Below are 19,568 nucleotides of genomic sequence, written 5' to 3' on the forward strand. Positions count from 1 at the left end.
TTTGTAATAACCATTATTTTGAGTTTTGTTGGAGTCCCTATAATGAGGTCAGATATTTTTAAAGATGATGATATAGGTAATGATGCTCAGGTCAATCCTGTAAAAATTAATGTAATATATAAAAAACGAATGCATTTGCCTTTCCAGTGCAAGAGTGAAGTCTTGGTCTAGGAAACTATATAATATGACTTCAATACAACACAATATTTTTCATGGTATGTACCTTTCTCTCCCAAATTATTTTAGGCGAGCGATTCAGTGTGAAAATAAAGATGGCCATGATCCAGCAGAGGATGCTAGAGCAGCACTGCAATTAGCCCAATATCTGATTTCCCATGGTCCCAGAAAGGTTGGTAAACTGTTTAGATTTGGCACGCAATAAATCGAACTGCATTTGCATCTAATTACATAGGTCCACATAACATTTGCCTGCTGTGCATCTTCTGTATTTGTGAACTTGTAAATCACTCCATGTTCTCTTAGACATTTGTGAAAAGCATTTACCCAGGACTCTCCTGGGTAAATAGAGCATCTGTGTAGACGAAACTGAGTCTACAATTTGTTTACAATTGCAAATGTGCAGTATATTTCTGTGGTAGTTTTAGTAATGTTACCTTATTGTGTCTGATCACAAACTGTCCATTTCCCTTCCACTGAGTGCAAAAACAAATCACATGACCGTACAGAACCATAATAACCTTGAGCTCCACTCAAGGGTGTTGTTCAGTTGGTGAACAATATACAAACACTAATATTTGATTATTTTGCTCTTTAGATGCTATTAACAACCTGCACTTTCTCCAATAATATTTTGTAATGCTGAGCACTAGCTACACATTAATTATAATTAACTATTGTACATGTGGAGTAACTAGATTGATGCCTCACTTTCTGTGCAGACGCATCACTCTCTATCTCATAATAACCCCAAGACCGGAAAAGTACACATGATCTAACTAGTCCTAAATACTCCTGTTGCCAACATTTATTTTTACAAATCTGAAAACATTGAGCATTTAATATGTACTGCAGCACTTAGGTGAACTTACTCACAAGGCTGGTGAATTACTATATTAGTGTGTTCACTGGGCAGGGAGTACAACCTGGTCTTATATGCAAGCCTCTTACAAAGGTTCAGATACTTTTTTCCTCCTAACCCTCACAAGCCTGCTGGAATACACCCTTACCAAATCTTTGAGCGCTGTCCTCCATGTAGCTGCCTGCTTTATCTTTGACCAGTGTTAAGCACAACAACATGAACACTATCTTCAGAAATCTTCACTGGCTCTGCCTCCCAGCAGGCATCAAATTGAAATTACTTAGTGTTGACAAGGCCACCCACATTAGCAAACCAAACTACCCCACTGAAAAAACGACACCACATCAAGCACAAACCTGATGTAAATAAGGTACAGAATATGAAAATAAGGCATAGCATATTCTTGTGCTGTTTCTGCATCATTGGGAAGAAACTGCCTACTCACCTTAACCTGACCCTCATGTTTCAGTCCTTTAGAATAGAAAGAAAATCCTTCCTCTTTTTACAATACCTGCCCTACACATCTGAAAGAAACACGTTAGTGTTAGATTCCTTACCTTAGAATATCCCCAGGCGTCAGTCTGGATCCGGAAACTTTTGCATAGCAGTACCCCTGCGCGTCGGTAGGCGTCGTCTGCAGGCGTCCCCTGCGGCTCCGCGTCCGTCGTTGGCGTCGTGCGGCGTGATGACGTCGCTGGAGTATATAGACGCCGCCTCCGCGCGCTGACGTCAGTTCTTCTTTTTTCCGCGCCAGTGGACGCAGATCTGAAGAGCAGTACTCCGGTCTTTGACCAAGTTTTTTCGATTGTTTTTTCCTCTACTGTGCCTGATAGGATGCCTGGGTTTAAGAATTGCGATGACTGTGAGCGCACGATGTCGGTCACAGACCATCACCGCCTCTGCCTCCGGTGTCTGGGCCCCGACCACGACGTGGACTCCTGCGTCGACTGCCGGGCCCTTACCAACAAGGCTAGGCGGGAGCGGTCCCGCAAGCTACTGGAGCTCCGGGTGTCGGCCCCACGTCGGGACCGGGAGCGGTCCCGTTCCGGCCGGAGGTCGAGAGAGCGTTCGAGGGAGCGGTCGCGGAGCCGCGCCGGGCGCTCCAGAAGTCGACACCACTCGTCAGGCTCGTCAGGTAAGAAGCACAAGAAGTCGGGGCGTCGTCATCGTACCCCCGACTCCCCCCGACGCTCGCGCGATGCGGCCGGGGGCTCGGGTGACCCCAACCCCGCGGCTCCGCGAGAGTCGCCGGCGCGGCCTGCCTCATACCCTCCGGTCCCTGGGCATGGCGCGACGCCTGAGGAGATCGAGGCGTTCCTCATGGCCATGAGGGCGCTCGCTTCTCCGACGGGGCCTACGGCGCCTTCGGGCCCAGTGCTACCGTCTGGGGGCCCTAGCGGTTCGGGTGTCCCTGCCTCGGCGCCGTCGGGTGCTCCGGCCCCGCCGACGGCTCCGACCCCGGCGCCGCAGGGGCCTTCGGGATCGGCGCCGGCTGGTCTTCCGGCCTCCCCGGCGCCGTTGCCATCGGGGTTACCCCCGACGCCGCCCCCGCGCGGCGCCGGTTCTCCGCTGCCGGTTCCGGCCGGCGGTGGGGTTCCGACGCCGGCTCCGGGCGGCGCCGTCCCCTTACCTTCTCCGACGCCGGACGCGGCGCCGGACGGGCGTCGCTCGACGCCGGTCCCGGCGCCGATGGGGCCCATGAACCCCGAGGAGCCGGTCTTCATCATTGACTCCGAATACGGAGAGGATGAGGAGTACGGTGAAGGTTGGGAGGGGTCCGAGGACCCTCTGGCTCGCGAGTGCCAGTATGACCCGGACTGGACAGGTGACTTGGGGGATGCCAGTGGTTTGGACGACTCTCCTAACCCTGGTTTGATCTCTCCTCCTTCCGTGGCATCGGTGGAGGGAGCTGCCTATTCTGTGGTGCTGATGAGGGCTGCCAAGGCCTTACACCTTGAGCTCCCCGTCGCGGCCGTGAGGCCTAACATCCTCACCGAGGTCTTCAAACCGCAGTCATGCCCACTGGAGCCACTGCTGCCGTTTAATGAAGCCTTGTCTGACGTTCTGTTGGGCACGTGGTCCAGGCCCGCTTCAGGTGCGCCTGTTGATCGGAACGTGGCCAGGCGCCACCGTCCTTGTCCGGACGACCCCAAGTACCTGTCTACCCACCCCACTCCTGAGAGTCTGGTGATCCAGGCCTCGACCTCCCAGTCCGCATTCCCGTCGGCCCCGCCCGACCGGGAATCCAAGAGGTATGACCAGTTTGGCAAAAAGGTCTTCTCGTCCATTAGTTTGGGCCTGCGGTCTTGCAACACCGCCTGCCTCTTGGGCCGCTACACCCACTCTGTGTGGGATACGGTCGCGGAGCTGCTGCCAGAATGCCCCATGGAGGTGCGGGCAAAGCTCGGTCAGGCTGTGGCTGAGGGCCGAGATGCAGCGAAATATTCAATTCGGTGTGGTCTTGATACGACCGACTCGCTGGGCAGAGCTATGTCTACGACGGTGGCGATTCGTCGCCACGCCTGGCTGAGATCCGCCAATTTTTCGGCTGATGTCCAGAATACCCTGATGGACATGCCGTTTGATGGCTGTCACCTGTTCGGTGACAAAGCGGACCACGCGCTGGAACGCTTCAAGGACTCCAGGGTCACGGCCAAGTCCTTGGGTCTCTCGACCCAGCGTCAGCAACCGGGTTCGTTTCGTCCCTTTCGTGGCCAAGGAAGGGGCGCCCCCACACGTGCTGCCAGCCACGCGCCGCAACAATCCTTCCAACGCGGTGGCGGCCGTGGAAACCGCCGTGGTGGCGGTCGGGGACAACGGCGGGGTCAGACCACACCTTCCCCCGCAGCATCTACCCCAAAATCCTCCTAGTCCGTGCTTTCGGCCCCATGTGACGCCAGTGGGTGGCAGGGTTCGCCATCACCACGCTCACTGGCGCACGATCACTTCGGACAGGTGGGTGCTGCAAATCGTCCGAAGGGGCTACTCCCTCCCCTTCGAGACCTCTCCTCCAGCCATGCCACCGCAGAACCACCGTGTGTCGGGGGACCACTTGACACTTCTGCAGGAGGAAGTTACGGCCCTCTTGGCCAAGGGGGCCATTGAGCGCGTTCCTGGGCCAGAAGTAGGGCGTGGTTGTTATTCCCACTACTTTCTGGTGCCCAAGAAGGACAAGGGGGGCCTACGTCCTATCTTGGATCTAAGGAACGTCAACGGCTTCCTCCGGAAGGAGAAGTTCAAGATGTTGACGTTAGCTCAGGTCTTGGCTGCTCTAGACCCACAAGACTGGATGGTAGCGTTGGACTTGCAGGACGCCTATTTTCACATCCCCGTCCTGCCGGCCCACCGGCGTTACCTGCGGTTCACGGTAGGCCAGGAGCATTTTCAGTTTATCGTGCTTCCCTTCGGCCTTACCAGCGCCCCACGGGTGTTCACAAAGGTGATGGCGGTGGTCGCAGCCCATCTGCGCAGGTTGGGGGTTTCAGTCTTCCCCTACCTAGACGACTGGTTGTTGAAGGCGGGCTCGCCCCAGACAGTCGTCCACCACCTTCAGATGACGGCAGACCTCTTGCACGACCTGGGGTTCTCCATCAATGTGCCGAAATCACACCTGTGTCCCTCTCAAAAGCTCCTTTTCATCGGAGCGGTTCTGGACTCGGCGCAGTTTCGGGTTTATCCTCCGGAACGGCGGGTTCGGGATATTCAGGCTTTGATTCCCATCTTTCAGCCGCTATCCCGGGTTTCGGTCAGGTTGAGGCTGCGGCTGCTGGGACTGATGGCTTCCTGCATCCTTCTGGTGCATCACGCTCGGTGGCGGATGCGGGCTCTGCAGTGGGACCTGAAGTTTCAGTGGGCCCAGCATCAGGGCAACTTGTCCGACCACGTCTTGATCTCGGAGGGCACTGCGAGACAACTGCAGTGGTGGCTTACGGACCGCGATTGGGTCAGGGGCAAGTCCCTCTCCCTTCCCCAACCGGAGCACGTTGTCGTGACGGACGCGTCCCTCCAGGGCTGGGGTGGCCACTTGGGAGAGGCAGAGATCAGAGGCATCTGGTCTCCGGCGGAGTCCCGGCTCCATATCAACCTGTTGGAGCTGCGGGCGATTCGTCTGGCACTGAAGGCATTCCTCCCCTTTGTCAACGGGAGTGTAGTGCAGGTGTTCACCGACAACACCACCGCCATGTGGTACTGCAACAAACAGGGCGGAGTGGGGTCGTGGACCCTTTGCCAGGAGGCTCTGCGCCTCTGGCAATGGCTGGAACGTCAGGGCGTGACTCTGACGGTTCAACACCTGGCAGGTTCTCTGAACGCCAGGGCGGACGAACTCAGCCGTCGGTGCTCGATGGATCACGAATGGCGTCTGAACTCGGACGTGGCGCAAGGCATCTTTCTGCAATGGGGAGAGCCTTGGTTAGATCTATTCGCCACAGAAGAGAACGCGCAATGTCATCAGTTCTGCGCGTTGGAGTTTCCAAGACGGCACTCGCACGGCGACGCCTTTCGGCGCGAGTGGAGTTGCGGTCTGTTATACGCCTTTCCGCCTATACCACTTCTGCCCAGAGTGCTGAAGAAGATCAGGCGCGACCGGGCCCAAGTTATCCTTGTGGCTCCGGACTGGGCTCGAAGGTATTGGTATCCCGAGCTACTCAGCATGTCAGTCGGTCCCCCGATCCGCCTGCCCCTTCAGGAGGACCTTCTGTCGCAGCAGCAGGGGACGGTCCTCCACCCGAACCTGTCCAGTCTCCACCTCCATGCTTGGAGATTGAGCGGCGGCAGTTGAGGCCTTTTGACTTGCCTCCTGAAGTCTGTGATGTTATTCTGGCAGCCAGGCGTCCCTCCACTAAGTCGGTATACACCTGTCGGTGGAACAGATTTGTGGCATGGTGCACAGCAAAGGCTGTGGATCCTCTTTCTGCCCCTCTTTCGGAGGTTCTTCTGTTTCTTCTTTCTCTTGCCCAGCAGGGCTCTGCTCTGGGCACTATCAAGGGCTACCTTTCTGCCCTTTCAGCCTTTTTGAGGCTTCCTGATCAACCTTCTTTGTTCAAATCCCCGATTGTAACTCGATTCTTGAAAGGCATCACTCACATGTTTCCACCTGTTCCGTTTGTGATGCCTCAGTGGGATTTGAACCTGGTTCTGACCTTTCTAATGTGTGCTCCCTTTGAGCCCCTTCATTCTTGTCCTCTCCGTCTCCTGACTTTAAAGACGGCTTTCCTGGTTGCCATCACCTCTGCCAGGAGAGTGAGTGAGCTCCAGGCTCTTTCTGTCCAACCTCCTTTCCTGTCCATTCATCCTGATAAGGTGGTTCTGAGGACTAGACCTTCTTTCCTGCCCAAGGTTGTTTCGGCCTTTCACATCGGGCAGTCCATCACCCTCCCTTCCTTCTTCCCGCCTCCGCATCCTTCAAAGGATGAAGAGCGGCTCCATCGTCTGGACCCAAAACGTGCGCTTTCATTTTACATGGATCGCACACGCCAGTTCCGGGTGGATGACCAACTGTTTGTTGGCTACGTGGGTGCGAAGAAGGGACGGGCGGTCTGTAAACGAACCATCTCTCGATGGGTCGTCCTCTGCATCAAAGCGTGCTACTCTTTGGCTCGGAAGGAGCCTCCTGTTGGGCTGAGGGCCCATTCCACTCGGGCCACGGCGGCTACCACTGCCCTGGGCCGGGGAGTCCCCTTGCAGGACATTTGCCAAGCGGCTACGTGGGCCTCACTGCACACCTTTGCGAGGCACTACTGCCTGGACAGTCAAGTCCGGAGGGATGGCTTCTTTGGCCGTTCTGTCCTCCAGGACTTTCTGGTGTAGTATTGTATTGGTTCGCAGACCCACCACCGGGGTTGGTATTGCTGGGGTATGTATTCTAAGGTAAGGAATCTAACACTAACGTGTTTCTTTCAGATGAATAAGTTACTTACCTTCGGTAACGATATATCTGTAAGAAACATTAGTTAGTGTTAGATTCCTTACCGAACCCACCCATCCTCCCCGTTCTGCGAACTGATACCTAGGGTTAAGGACATCCCTTTCGGGGCCCTAGTTTTACATGGCACCAGTGTTGGTTCTCTCATGGCTCTGCGTCTTCTGGCGCGGAAAAGCTGTGTACAAAGAACTGACGTCAGCGCGCGGAGGCGGCGTCTATATACTCCAGCGACGTCATCACGGCGCACGACGCCAACGACGGACGCGGAGCCGCAGGGGACGCCTGCAGACGACGCCTACCGACGCGCAGGGGTACTGCTACGCAAAAGTTTCCGGATCCAGACTGACGCCTGGGGATATTCTAAGGTAAGGAATCTAACACTAACTAATGTTTCTTACAGATATATCGTTACCGAAGGTAAGTAACTTGTTCTTCTGTTCCTTATCTGTGTGCATCTTGTCCCTTCACCCACCCCAAGACCCCTGTTCTGTTTGTACATTTGGAGCTAGATTCTGCCTGTTCCTGTCTTACTTCGCAAGCATTATCTCTGCATTGCTCTTTCCGCAGCACACACTATTATGCACATGTTGATTTAAGTATATTCCTCTGCCTCCCATGGCTAAACATGCACTTTATACATTTCCACATTAAAATACATTTATTACTTAATGTGACTGTCCAAATCTTACACTCTCCTATTGGAAGTTCGTCATAATCTTGTATATTTTAAAGTTAGCTAAGTATTTTGTTTAACCTTTTTTCCTCATAACATCCAATACTAATTACAGCTTTACACTGGGAATAGTTTTGTAAAATTCCTCTCTGTTTTCTCAACATAACTCATTTTTGTGATCACTTGGACTGTGTTATAGAGAATGTATATTTTGTGAGTTTGAAGAAAAGCTAATAAGTGAGTTCTTAACATCAGCAGTATTCACGTCCATGATGCTGATGGATGAGATGCGTGAAAGAAACCTTCCCTTACCTGGGGTGGGTTTTGCACACACTGTAGAAGTAGAGATGTTCTGGCCCTGCTATCTGCTTTGTTTCCTAAGTGCCCACTAGATGTGTAAAGAGGAAGTGTGCTGATTTCCCTTTTTTAGGTCTCGACCTACAGCATTGCTTTAGCAATGCTTGTTTGTGTCGAGATTATTGTGAGGCTTTCAAAAGTCTACCCAAACTGCTGCGAATTGGGTACAGTTCATGTGAGCCAGGCGCGTGCACAAAGCACACCACAAGCCTCGGCATCAGACTTCAAAGGGATCCTCTCCCCCGCCGCCCCCCCCCCCCATCAGACTCAAAGGAATGCGCTCCCCTGCCCCAGCCACAACAATGCCGAGAGCTACATCACACTCTCCTAACGAGCCTTCTGTTGGAAAGGGGATCTTAGGGCTGGCCGAGCAAGGGTGAGAGGCCTCCTGGCGAGGTTCCTCTCCTAGGATCGTACAGACGAGCAATCACCCCCCTACAGATGGACACTACACAAAGATAGGTTCTTAACCTTTTTATCAGTACTTTTAGGCAGGTTATCGTAACGATACAGGGATAACTGGATCCTGGGATTCTCTCAAACTTAGTCTCTGAGGGAAGGGGGTAGCGGGACAGTCTTGGTACCAGCCTGGTACAGGGATACCCTGCGCTCAGCTCTCAATCCTCGAGCTGGGGGGTTCTTCGGTATGGGCCGCGGCAGCACCGGCAGGGCTCCAGAGATGGTTTCACGAAGGTGGGCCGCGACAGTGCCAGCAGGGCTCCAAAGATGGTTTCACGAAGATGGGCCGCGGCAGCCCACAGGGCTCCAGAGATGGGGCCGGGATGTGCGTGTCCAGATACCCAGCAGGGGGGTGGAGCCAGCACCCAGGGAGGCTGGGGGCGATCGAAACCAGGCGTCGAGAGACGGTTGGAAGACCATCGAAACTCTTTCCCCCATTGATCCGTCAAGTGGTCTCTTTACCCCCTGGTCGGATCGTGGTGCCTCGATGTCGGGGCTTTGCTGGGTCTGCGGCTGGGGGCGGGCCGAGGCCTCGAGGCCTGGTCGTGGAGGGCCCAAGATGGAGTCTGGGCCTGAGATGGTGGTCCGGGATAGGGTTCGGACCCGCCGAGGGTGTTGAGGAGAGGTTCTCGAGTTCCAACGGGGGAGAGCTGGTGGCTGCCCGGAGGGGCGGCTCTCGTGGAGGGTGGATGGTGCTGCTCTCGGCCGGGGAACAGGGGTCGAGGTAGTCCGGGACCCGCCATGCGGGAGGAGTGGGACCACGCCACGAGGCCGGGTCCAACACCTTCCTTCTCCCGCATGTGACCCTACTTGCACCCTCTCGGATCCATCTTCATTCTTTTCTGCTTTTCCCTGCTTCTGCCACACACTCCACTCCTTTGTGTCTCCTTTCTGGCCTCTTTCCTACTTAACTTTTCATCCTTTCTCCTTTAATCACATTTCCACCTTCTCACAACCCCTTCGAGCACTGTTATCTTAACATTTGTGTTTCTCTATGTCTTATGATGTCTACACTGTCACCATTTACATCAGACCCTCACACACCCTCTCACCCTCACACACCCTCACTCACCCTCACCTTCACACCCTCACCCACCCTCACAACCCTCACAATCCTCACAACCCTCTCACCATCACTCACCCTCACACACCCTCACCCTCACACACCCCCACCCACCCTCATCCTCACCCCCTCACTCACCCCCTCACCCACCCTCACTCACCCTCACCCCCCTCACCCTCACAACCCTCTCACTCTCACACACCCTCACCCCCCAACTTTCACACACCCATACCCTCACACACCCCCACCCTCACACACACCCACCCTCACACACCCCCACCCTCACACCCCCTCACCCTCACACCCCCTCACCCTCACACCCCCTCACCCTCACACACCCTCTCACCCTCACACACCCTCTCACCCTCACACACCCTCTCACCCTCACTCACCCTCACTCACCCTCACTCACTCACCCTCACTCACCCTCACTCACCCTCACACACCCTCACTCACCCCCCTCACTCACCCTCACACCGTCACCCTTACACCCCTTCACCCTCACACCCCCTCACCCTCACACCCCCTCACTGTCACACCTCTCCTCACCCCCCTCATCCTCACCCCCCCTCATCCTCACCCCCCCTCATCCTCACCCCCCCTCATCCTCACCCCCCCTCATCCTCACACCCCCTCATCCTCACACCCCCTCATCCTCATACCCCCTCACCCTCATACCCCCTCACCCTCATACCCCCTCACCCTCACACCTCCTCACCCTCATACACTTTCACACTCCCTCACCCTCACACACCTTCACCCTCACACACCTTCACCCTCACACCCCCTCACCCCCCTCACCCACCCGTACACATCCTCACTCACACTCCTCACCCTCACAACCCTCTACCATCACTCACCCTCACACACCCCCACCCTCACATCCCATCACCCTCACATCCCGTCCCACTCGCTCACCCCCACACCCCCTCACACTCACCCTCACACACCATCACGCTCACCCCCTCACCCTCACACACCCTCCCCCTCACTCACCCTCACCCACCCTCACCCCCCTCACCCTCACACACCCTCACACACCCTCACTCACCCCCTCACCCTCACAACCCTCTCACCCTCACACACCCTAACTGTTAGACGGAGACCCGGAGGGTCGGCCGAGGACAGGGGTAGAGGCCTCCAGTGAGGGCCCTCTCCGGTGATCGTACAGAAAAGTAACTTCCCCCCCACAGATGGACACCACACAGAGATGAGTTCTGCACACTTTATATAGAGATCTTGAGGCAAGGGGATAAACGATACAGTGGGACCAGGATACGAGGATCCTGCCAATTCTAGTCTCTTTGGGGAAAAGGGGTAGCGGGACAGTCTTAGTACCGGTCCGGTATGGGAGCGACAGGAGATGGGGCTCACAATCCTCGAGCTTGAGAGTTCGCAAGGAGGGGCCGCGGCAGCGCCAGCAGGCTTCGAAGAGGGTTCACGATGAGGAGGGCCGCGGCAGCGCCAGCAGGCTCGGAGATGGTCCACGATGATGAGGGCCGCGGCAGCGCCAGCAGGCTTCGAGGATGGTTTCACGATGATGAGGGCCGCGGCAGCGCCAGCAGGCTTCGAAGATGGTTTCACGATGAGGAGGGCCGCGGCAGCGCCAGCAGGCTTCGAAGGTGGTTTCACGATGAGGAGGGCCGCGGCAGCGCCAGCAGGCTTCGACGATGGTTTCACGATGAGGAGGGCTGCGGCAGCGCCAGCAGGCCTAGAAGATGGTTCACGAGAAGAAGGGCTGCGGCAGCGCCAGCAGGCCTAGAAGATGAGTTCGTCTCGGTGTCTCTCGACTCCAGGATACAACTGCCTTCCTGCTCTGGAGCTGCCCCAGTTATAGGTCTGGCGCCCTTTGATGTCCGGACCCTCGCACTGGGAGGTCGGGAGGTCCGGGATGAGGGAGTACAGACACCCAGCAGGGGGGTGGAGCCAGCGCCCGGGGAGGCCGGGGGCGATCGATGCCTGGCGGAGGGGAGCCATTGACACTCCTTCTCCCATTGACCTGCCAAGTGGTCTCTTCACCTCCTGGGCGGATGGTGGTGCCTCGATATCGGGGCCTGGCCAGGCCCGGGGTTGGGGTCGATCCGAGGCCACGCGGCCTTGTCGTGCAGTGTCCAAAATGGCAGCTGGGCCGGGGGCATTGGTCCTGGAAGGGGCCCGGGCCAGCCGATACCGGGGTGTCCAGGGGCTGGAGTTCCGTCGGGGACGGGCCGTGGGTTGTCCCGGTGGGTTGCAGGGATAGTTCTTGTCTAGGGCACAGGAGGAGCAGGGGCCCGGGCCCCGCCATGCAGGGGGGAGCGGGCCTTCCACGAGGCCTGTCCAACATGCGTCCCCCCCAGCTGAAGGCAGGGAGAGTCACCCATCCTCTTGGGTACTCTCCTCGCCGAGGCGGAAGAAGCGTGACAGGCCGTCTGCGTTGGCATGGTCTTGGCCTGGACGATGCTCCACAGTGAAGTCCATCCCCTGCAGGGAGATGGACCAGCGCAACAGCTTTGGGTTCTCCCCCCTTATCTGCATCAGCCATTGCAGGGGTCGGTGATCTGTTTGCACCCGGAAGTGGGTACCGAAGAGATAGGGCCGGAGCTTCTTGAGGGCCCACACCACGGCGATGGTGCTCCAGCGCTGCTCTCGGGCCAGCAGGCGCCGGCTGATGAAGGCCACTGGTTGGTCAACTCCCTCGTGGTTGAGTTGGGAGAGGACGGCCCCCACGCCATGGTCTGAGGCGTCCGTCTGTACTATGAACTCCCGGCTGTAGTCGGGGGGCCTGGAGCACGGGGGCGGTGCACATGGCGGACTTCAATTTCTCAAAAGCCGCCTGACATTCCGGAGTCCAGTTGACTGTTTTGGGGTTCTTCTTGGATGTGAGTTCTGTGAGGGGCCCCACAATGCTGCCATAGTCTTTTACAAAACGCCGGTAGTACCCGGTGAGCCCTAAGAAGGCTCGGACCTCTGTTTGGGTGACCGGAGGTTCCCAGGCCTGGATGGCAGCGATCTTGAGCTGGAGGGGGGCCACCAGACCGCTTCCCACTTGGTGTCCCAGGTAGGTCACGGACCCTTGGCCAATCTGGCACTTGCTGGCTTTGATGGTGAGCCCGGCCTGCCGGAGGGCGTTCAGGACCTCCCGGAGGTGGTGGAGGTGTTCCGCCCAGTGGCGACTGTACACAGCAATATCGTCCAGATAGGCGGCGCTGAATTCCTCGAGGCCCGCCAGTACCTGGTTCACGTGTCTCTGGAAGGTAGCGGGGGCGTTTTTCATGCCGAAGGGCATCACCTTGAAGTGGTAGTGGCCATCCGGGGTAGAGAAGGCGGATCGCTCTTGGGCCCCGGGTGTGAGGCCGATCTGCCAATTGCCCGCTGTTAAGTCGAAGATGCTCAGGTAGCGGGCGGCCCCATTCGGTCAATCAGCTCATCTGCCCGGGGGATGGGATGAGCGTCGGTCCTGGTAGTCCACGCAGAACCTGAGCTCGGGAGCGACGCCTGGGGCGGCGGCTTTGGGGACCAGTACGACCGGGCTGGCCCAGGAGGCTCGATCACTCCCAGAGCCAGCATTTTGGAGACTTCTGCCTGGATGCGGGCGCGTACTCGATCCGGTACTCGGTACGCCCTGTGTCGGATAGGTGGGCTATCCCCAGTATCCACGTCGTGAAGGCACCAGGGGGTGACCCCTGGGATGAGGGAAAACAGGTCGGCAAATTGGAGCAGAAGGTTTCGACAGTCTTGGTGTTGCTCTGGGGACAAGGCATCGGAGAGTCTGACCCCTTCCACGGAGCCGTCCTTTTCGAGCGTCTTCAGCAGGTCAGGGAGGGGCTCGGAGTCTTCTTCCGTCCCACTGTCGGTAGCCATCAGGAGGCTAAGTTCCGAGCGCACAAAGAGGGGTTTGAGCCTATTGGCGTGGAGGACCCGTAGGGGGTTCCGGGGTGACTCCATGTTGATCAGGTTGGTGACTGGACCCTTGCGCTCTACTACTTTGAAGGGCCCCGTCCATTTGTCCTGTAGGGCGCAAGGTTCAACCGGGGACATCACCCAGACCTGTTGTCCCGGCTCGAACTCGATGGAGGAGGCATGCTGATCATACCATCGCTTCATGTCTTCTTGACTGGCCTCAAGGTTGGCCTTGGCAAGTTCCCTAAATCGCCGGGTCTGGTTACGGAGGGTCAGGAGGTATTTGTATACATCCGGAGGAGTCTTCTGAGGGGCCACCTCCCACCCCTCCTTGACCAGGCTGAGGGGACCCCGGACGGGGTGTCCATACAGTAGTTCGAACGGACTGAAGCCCAGGGATTTCTGGGGGACTTCCCTGTAAGCGAACAGGAGGCACGGGAGCAGCACGTCCCATTGGCGACGTAGGGGTTCCTCCAGGCCCATGATCATCCCCTTGAGGGTGCGGTTAAACCGCTCTACCAGCCCATTTCCTTGCGGGTGATAGGGGGTCGTGAATTTGTAGGTGACCCCGCATTGTTGCCATAGGGACTTCATGTACTTGGAGATAAAGTTCGTGCCCCTGTCACTGACGACTTCCCGGGGGAAGCCCACCCGCGAGAAGATCCCCATCAGGGCTCGGCCCACCACGGGCGCCGTCACGGTCCGAAGAGGAATGGCCTCGGGATAGCGAGTGGCGTGGTCCACCAGGACCAGGATGAACCGGTGACCTTGTGCTGTCCGGGGCTCCAGGGGCCCCACAATGTCTATTCCCACCCGTTCAAACGGGGTGGTAACGATGGGAAAAGGCTGCAGGGGTGCTTTGAGTTTTCGGCCGCTCTTCCAGCTGGCCTGGCAGGTTGGGCAGGCCCGGCAGTGGTTCGCTACATCGTTCCGCATCTTCGGCCAGTAGAAGTGGGTTACCAGGCGGCTGTATGTTTTGTCCTGCCCCAGGTGTCCGGCAAGAGGCACGTCGTGTGCCAGGTTCAAGAGGAAGTCTCTGAAGCGGAGGGGGACCACCAGCACCCGGCTGGCCCCCAACTCGGCAATCTTTTGCTCACTGTAGAGCAGTTCATTGTCCCAATAAATCCAGTGGGCCCCCGAGGTGTCTCCTGCGCTCTGGGTGAGGGCTTGTTGTCGGAGTCCCTCGAGGGAGGGACATGTTCTCTGTTCCTGTCAGAATTGTTCCTGAGTAGGGCCACCCTCTTGACGTCACTGGGCCAGTTCTGGAAGGTCCCGGAGCCGATCAAGTCCTTCTTCACTGGACTCCGGGGAACCGGGCTCCGGGGTTGCTTCTTCGGTGACGATCGGCGGAGGAGGTTCCGGCCATTCTTGTTCTTCGGGGCTGGAGATGGCGCTGGCGGCCATGGACCGGGTCGTTACGCAGACCCATTCAGGGAGGCCCAGCATCCCTAGGTGCTCCCTTCGCTCAACGGCTGACCAGGGGGAACTTTCGAGGTCGTTCCCCAGGAGACAATCTACTGGGGCATCGTCGCGGACAGTCACTTTTAGCATGCCGGATACCCCTCCCCACTCGAAGGGGACGCAGGCCATCCGTCACAGGCTTTCGGAGTTGTCGGCCGACCGTACTGGGCAAAGTACATTTGGTAAGATCTGGTCCGGGGTCACCAGATGGCAGCGGACTGCGGTCACACTGGCCCCGGTGTCGCGGAGGGCTTCAGCCCGGTGTCCATTAATGGTGACCCACTGGCTGTATTTCTGCGTGTTGGCGGGAAGGGGTGCCCGCGGAACCAGGTCTCTTTCCCCTAGACAGACCAGGGACATGGCGGCGGGTTCCCACTCAGGCTGGTCGGACTCGTACTCTTCGGTGTCTCCTTGGGCTTGTTCTTCCCCCAGGGCGGCGGCAGCGACCTGGTGGGTCATGGGACTCTGGTTTCTCGGGCAGTTGGGATCATTGGCGTAGTGGCCGGTGTGAGAAGTTGGCCCGATATGCAACGTTCGCTATTCTAGCGACCGCTATGTATCGTTCCAACGACCCTTATGGTGTTTGGTTGTAAGTCAACCTATAGACCAGCTATCCTAGTAGCGTGGATACGAGCAGTCTAAGGCTAAAGACTCGAGAGGGCGTGTTAAGCCAGCTGTTTACCACACATGTACCCCTTGAACACCCAGTGAAAGGACACCACACAAGTGTTATGAAAATAAACAGGATATTTATTAAGAATCACAACAGCCCTGTACTCTTTATGAGGACAGGGTACTAAGCACAAACCAAATCTCTTTAGCAAATACTTCAAGTGCACAATTAAAACAAGTGTCCGAGGACACGGAAAGGTTAAGGTCTCGGGCGGACCCGATAAGGCAAGTCGGAAGCGAGGGACTCGGGAACCTAGAGTAAGGAGGCTATGCAGGCACCGAAATGCCGAGTTACCTAGCCACGAGGGCTGCGGCTGCACAAGTCTTACAGGCGTCGGGGTCTTCGCTGACGAGCCAGGAGCCGGAAGAAAGGAGTTGCTGGCCGGCGACCAGTGCTGAATAGTTCGTAGAGATCCAAGCCTGGATCGGAGATTGATGAAACCTGAAAGCAGAGGGGACCAAGTTCGTACTACTAGCCAGTAGTCAGAGGGTACCAGGAAGGCACCGGTTGGCCGTCACCTCGACTAGGTGAGTGGGCGACGCTAGGCTCTGCAGTCTCACGGACCAGGAGGCGTTGTCGGCGACCACGGTGGAGGTGCGAGCTGTCCCACGAAGGATGATGCTGTCGGCGTCGCTGGGCCCAGGATGGGGCAACAAGCCTTGGCAGATCTCAGGGCCACGGGGTGGGCCTAAGATGGCGTCTTGAGTGGACCAGGAGGGTCCGGGGTGCTTCTCGCAAAGATGGAAGCAAGAGCCAGTCTGGAGCAACCAGACCAGCAGTGATGATTCTCGGATGTCGTCACAGAAGGGCACAAGCCAGCGGCGAGTGACCAGACAACGTGCTGAGCAGCGAGCAGAAGGGCCCCACGCAGATCGTGGAGATGCTGGGAGACTGCACTTCGGTGCTAGAGCGGCTCAGGGTCGGGGCTTCTCGGACCCCAGAGCACTCACCAGAGAGTTACCTCGATGGTCGTGCTGGTTTTTAAGAGCGTGCAGGTTCTGATGATGGCCGGTCCCTCGAGGTCTCGTCGCACCCACAGATCACAGCTGAGCTGATGACGTGGGTAGAGGTCAGAGGTGCCAGGGAAGCCGGTTCTCGTCGAGCTGGGCCGTCGGATCCTTGAGGAAGGACTTGCAGCAAACCGCAGAGTTCTTAGTTGGTGCCCGCTGATGCAGGGTGACTACTCCTTAGCCACAAGGGAGAAATCTTGAGAAGAGTCTTGAGTGTCCTTTCGTAGAAAGTAGTTCTTGATTCAAAGATGATCTAATTTGGAAGGGTCCCCGCTCCGGTCTTTATCCTAAAGAAAGGGGTGGGTACATGACTAGGTCCTGCCCTAAGGGTGGGACCAGGAAGGGGGGTAGTTACGCCCCTCTCCCCTGCCGGGCTTTCCCCAGGCCAGGGCTGTCGCCCCTGGAACTGGTTCTAACCGGCAGATGCGTAGTGAGCACCGGGGTGCCACTCCGCAGTCACCTTCTCGCCAAAGCCCTACCTACCCAGAATACACAAACCCTGTCTGGGACGGTGCGAACAGCGCCCTCGACAGGAAACCCTTTGTCCAAGTGCTCCTCGCTGGAAGGACTCCCAGCAGCAGGAGGTCAGACTTGTGTCTGTGGTGGCAGCATCCATTTTGTGGAGCTGAGGCTTCAGTTAACTTTAACCGGGGTTCACAGTTACGTACATGTCGTGTCCCTCTAGAAGGGTGGGATACTAACCTCATCGCCAGAATTGGTGAGAGGGCAGCACCCCGATTCGTATGACACCTTACTCGACATGCTTTGATAACGCGATACCGGAGTTACCGATATGGTACGCGTTATCATAGAACAGCTATTGGGTCTTGATTCCGCAAGCTGCAGCCGGGCTCGGCTCGGGCCTGAACCTAGCTCACACGAGCCCACGCACTCTGCCTTCAGGATTGATAAGGCCTGCCATAGGAGTGACTGATAGGGACTCGGGTGTCCATTGTATGGTTAGATATAGGGCTACTATACCTAAAGCGAAGGGTGGTTACACGTCTTCGCCCCAGCTGTCGTGCAGCCAGTTGTGTCAAATTTAAGAGGCCAGCCAGGGGTGGCATAATACATGCTGCAGCCCCTGGCGGCCCTGGGTACACCTATGCCCTGCGTTACGGGGTCTGATAAGGTGGCCCAGTACCAATTGGTAAATGCACCTAGGGTACATATCGTAATTTAGAAAGAGAACAGCCAGGCTGTGGGTCTGATTAGCAGGCCCACAGCCAGAGAAAGTCGTAAACCAGTGAAACAAAAGCAAAAAATCTGGGTGATCATAGGATTGCAGGCCCTACTCTCCTACATGACCCCCCCCCCAAACGTCGGAACACTAAGCTAACCTTGACCAGGTGAGTCTTCTTGTTCTAAGTGGAAATATCTGGAGAGCCCATCGGCATTGCCATGATCAGTACCAGGTCTGTGTTCCACTGTAAAGTCCATCCCCTGTAGGGAAATGGACCACCTAAGCAGTTTGGGGTTTTCACCCTTCATCTGATTTAGCCACAAGAGGGGCTTATGGTCGGTCTGAATCTTGAAGTGAGTGCCAAACAAGTATGGCCTCAGCTTCTTCAGGGCCCAAACCACAGCAAAGGCCTCCCTCTCAATAGCTGACCAATTCTTCTCTCTAGGGGTCAGCCTTCTACTTATAAAAGCAATGGGCTGGTCTTGACCATCAAAATTCAGTTGAGAAAGAACAGCTCCCACACCCAACTCAGAAGCATCTGTTTGGACAATGAATGGTTTGGAGTAGTCCGGACTCTTGAGGATAGGCGCCGTGCACATGGCCTGCTTTAGGTCATCGAATGCTTTTTGACAGCTCGCTGTCCACTGAACCTTTTTTGGCATTTTCTTGCTTGTCAGTTCGTTTAATGGTGTCACGATGGAACCATAGTTCCTGACAAACTTCCGGTAGTATCCAGTCAGGCCCAAGAAAGCTCGAACCTGAGTCTGGGTGGTTGGAGGAGCCCAGTCCCTGATTGACTGTATCTTGCTCTCCAGTGGCTGAACCTGGCCTCCACCTACAAGGTGGCCCAGGTATACAACCTGTGTCTGCCCTATCTGGCACTTGGTGGCCTTGATAGTGAGACCTGCTGCTTGCAGTGCCTCTAACGTCTTCCGCAGGTGGACCAGGTGATCCTCCCAGGTGGAGCTAAAGACAGCGATATCGTCAAGATACGCCGCGCAGAAGTCATCCAGCCCAGTAAGGACTTGATTCACCAACCGTTGGAAGGTGGCAGGTGCATTTTTCAGACCGAAGGGCATCACCACGAACTGATAATGCCCACCAGGGGTTGAAAATGCGGTTTTAGGTTTGGCGTCCTCAGCTAACCTGATTTGCCAATACCCAGCTGTCAGGTCAAACGTACTTAGGTAGTTGGCCGAAGCCAATCTATCGATAAGCTCGTCTGCCCTTGGTATTGGGTGGGCGTCAGTCTTAGTGACTGCATTGAGACCCCTGTAGTCTACGCAAAACCTCATCTCTCTCTTACCACCCTGGGTGTGAGGTTTTGGCACTAGAACTACGGGACTAGCCCAAGGGCTATCCGAGGGCTCAATGACTCCCAGCTCCAACATTTTCTGCACTTCACTCTTGATGCAGTCTCTAACGTGATCAGGCTGCCGGTAGATTTTACTCTTCACGGGCAAGCTGTCACCAGTGTCAACCTCATGGGTACACCAATCGGTCTGGCTGGGTGTTAGAGAAAACATATGTCTGAACGACTGAAGAACCTGTTTACAGTCGCTCTGTTGATGTTCGGAGAGGCTGCCACAAAAGACAACACCATCTACCGATCCATCGTCAGGATTCTGAGTGAGCAGGTCGGGGAGAGGGTCACTCTCCTCCTCCTGTCCCTCATCTAGGGCCATGAGCAAACTCATGTCCTTCCTGTCGACATATGCTTTTAGCCTGTTGACATGGAGCACCCTGTGGGGGCTCCGGGGAGTTCCCAGGTCGACCAGGTAGGTGACCTCTCCCTTTTTCTCCAGGATGGTGTAGGGCCCGGACCACTTGTCCTTGAGTGCTGCTGGG

At 56.5% G+C, this 19,568-nt stretch overlaps 1 protein-coding gene across 3 annotated transcripts in view; it reads left to right on the plus strand.

Moving 5' to 3' along the window:
• Positions 1–19,568, plus strand: part of REXO5 (RNA exonuclease 5) — a 437,194-nt gene that overhangs the window by 181,234 nt on the left and 236,392 nt on the right. For all 3 annotated transcript variants that reach the window (XM_086940804.1, XM_086940806.1, XM_086940805.1), the window contains exon 11: positions 247–349. In XM_086940804.1, the coding sequence (XP_086796930.1) occupies positions 247–349 (103 nt within the window). The remainder of the gene's footprint in view (positions 1–246; positions 350–19,568) is intronic.

Source organism: Lissotriton vulgaris, chromosome 10, assembly GCF_964263255.1.
Source record: "Lissotriton vulgaris chromosome 10, aLisVul1.2, whole genome shotgun sequence".
Taxonomy (NCBI): domain Eukaryota; kingdom Metazoa; phylum Chordata; class Amphibia; order Caudata; family Salamandridae; genus Lissotriton; species Lissotriton vulgaris.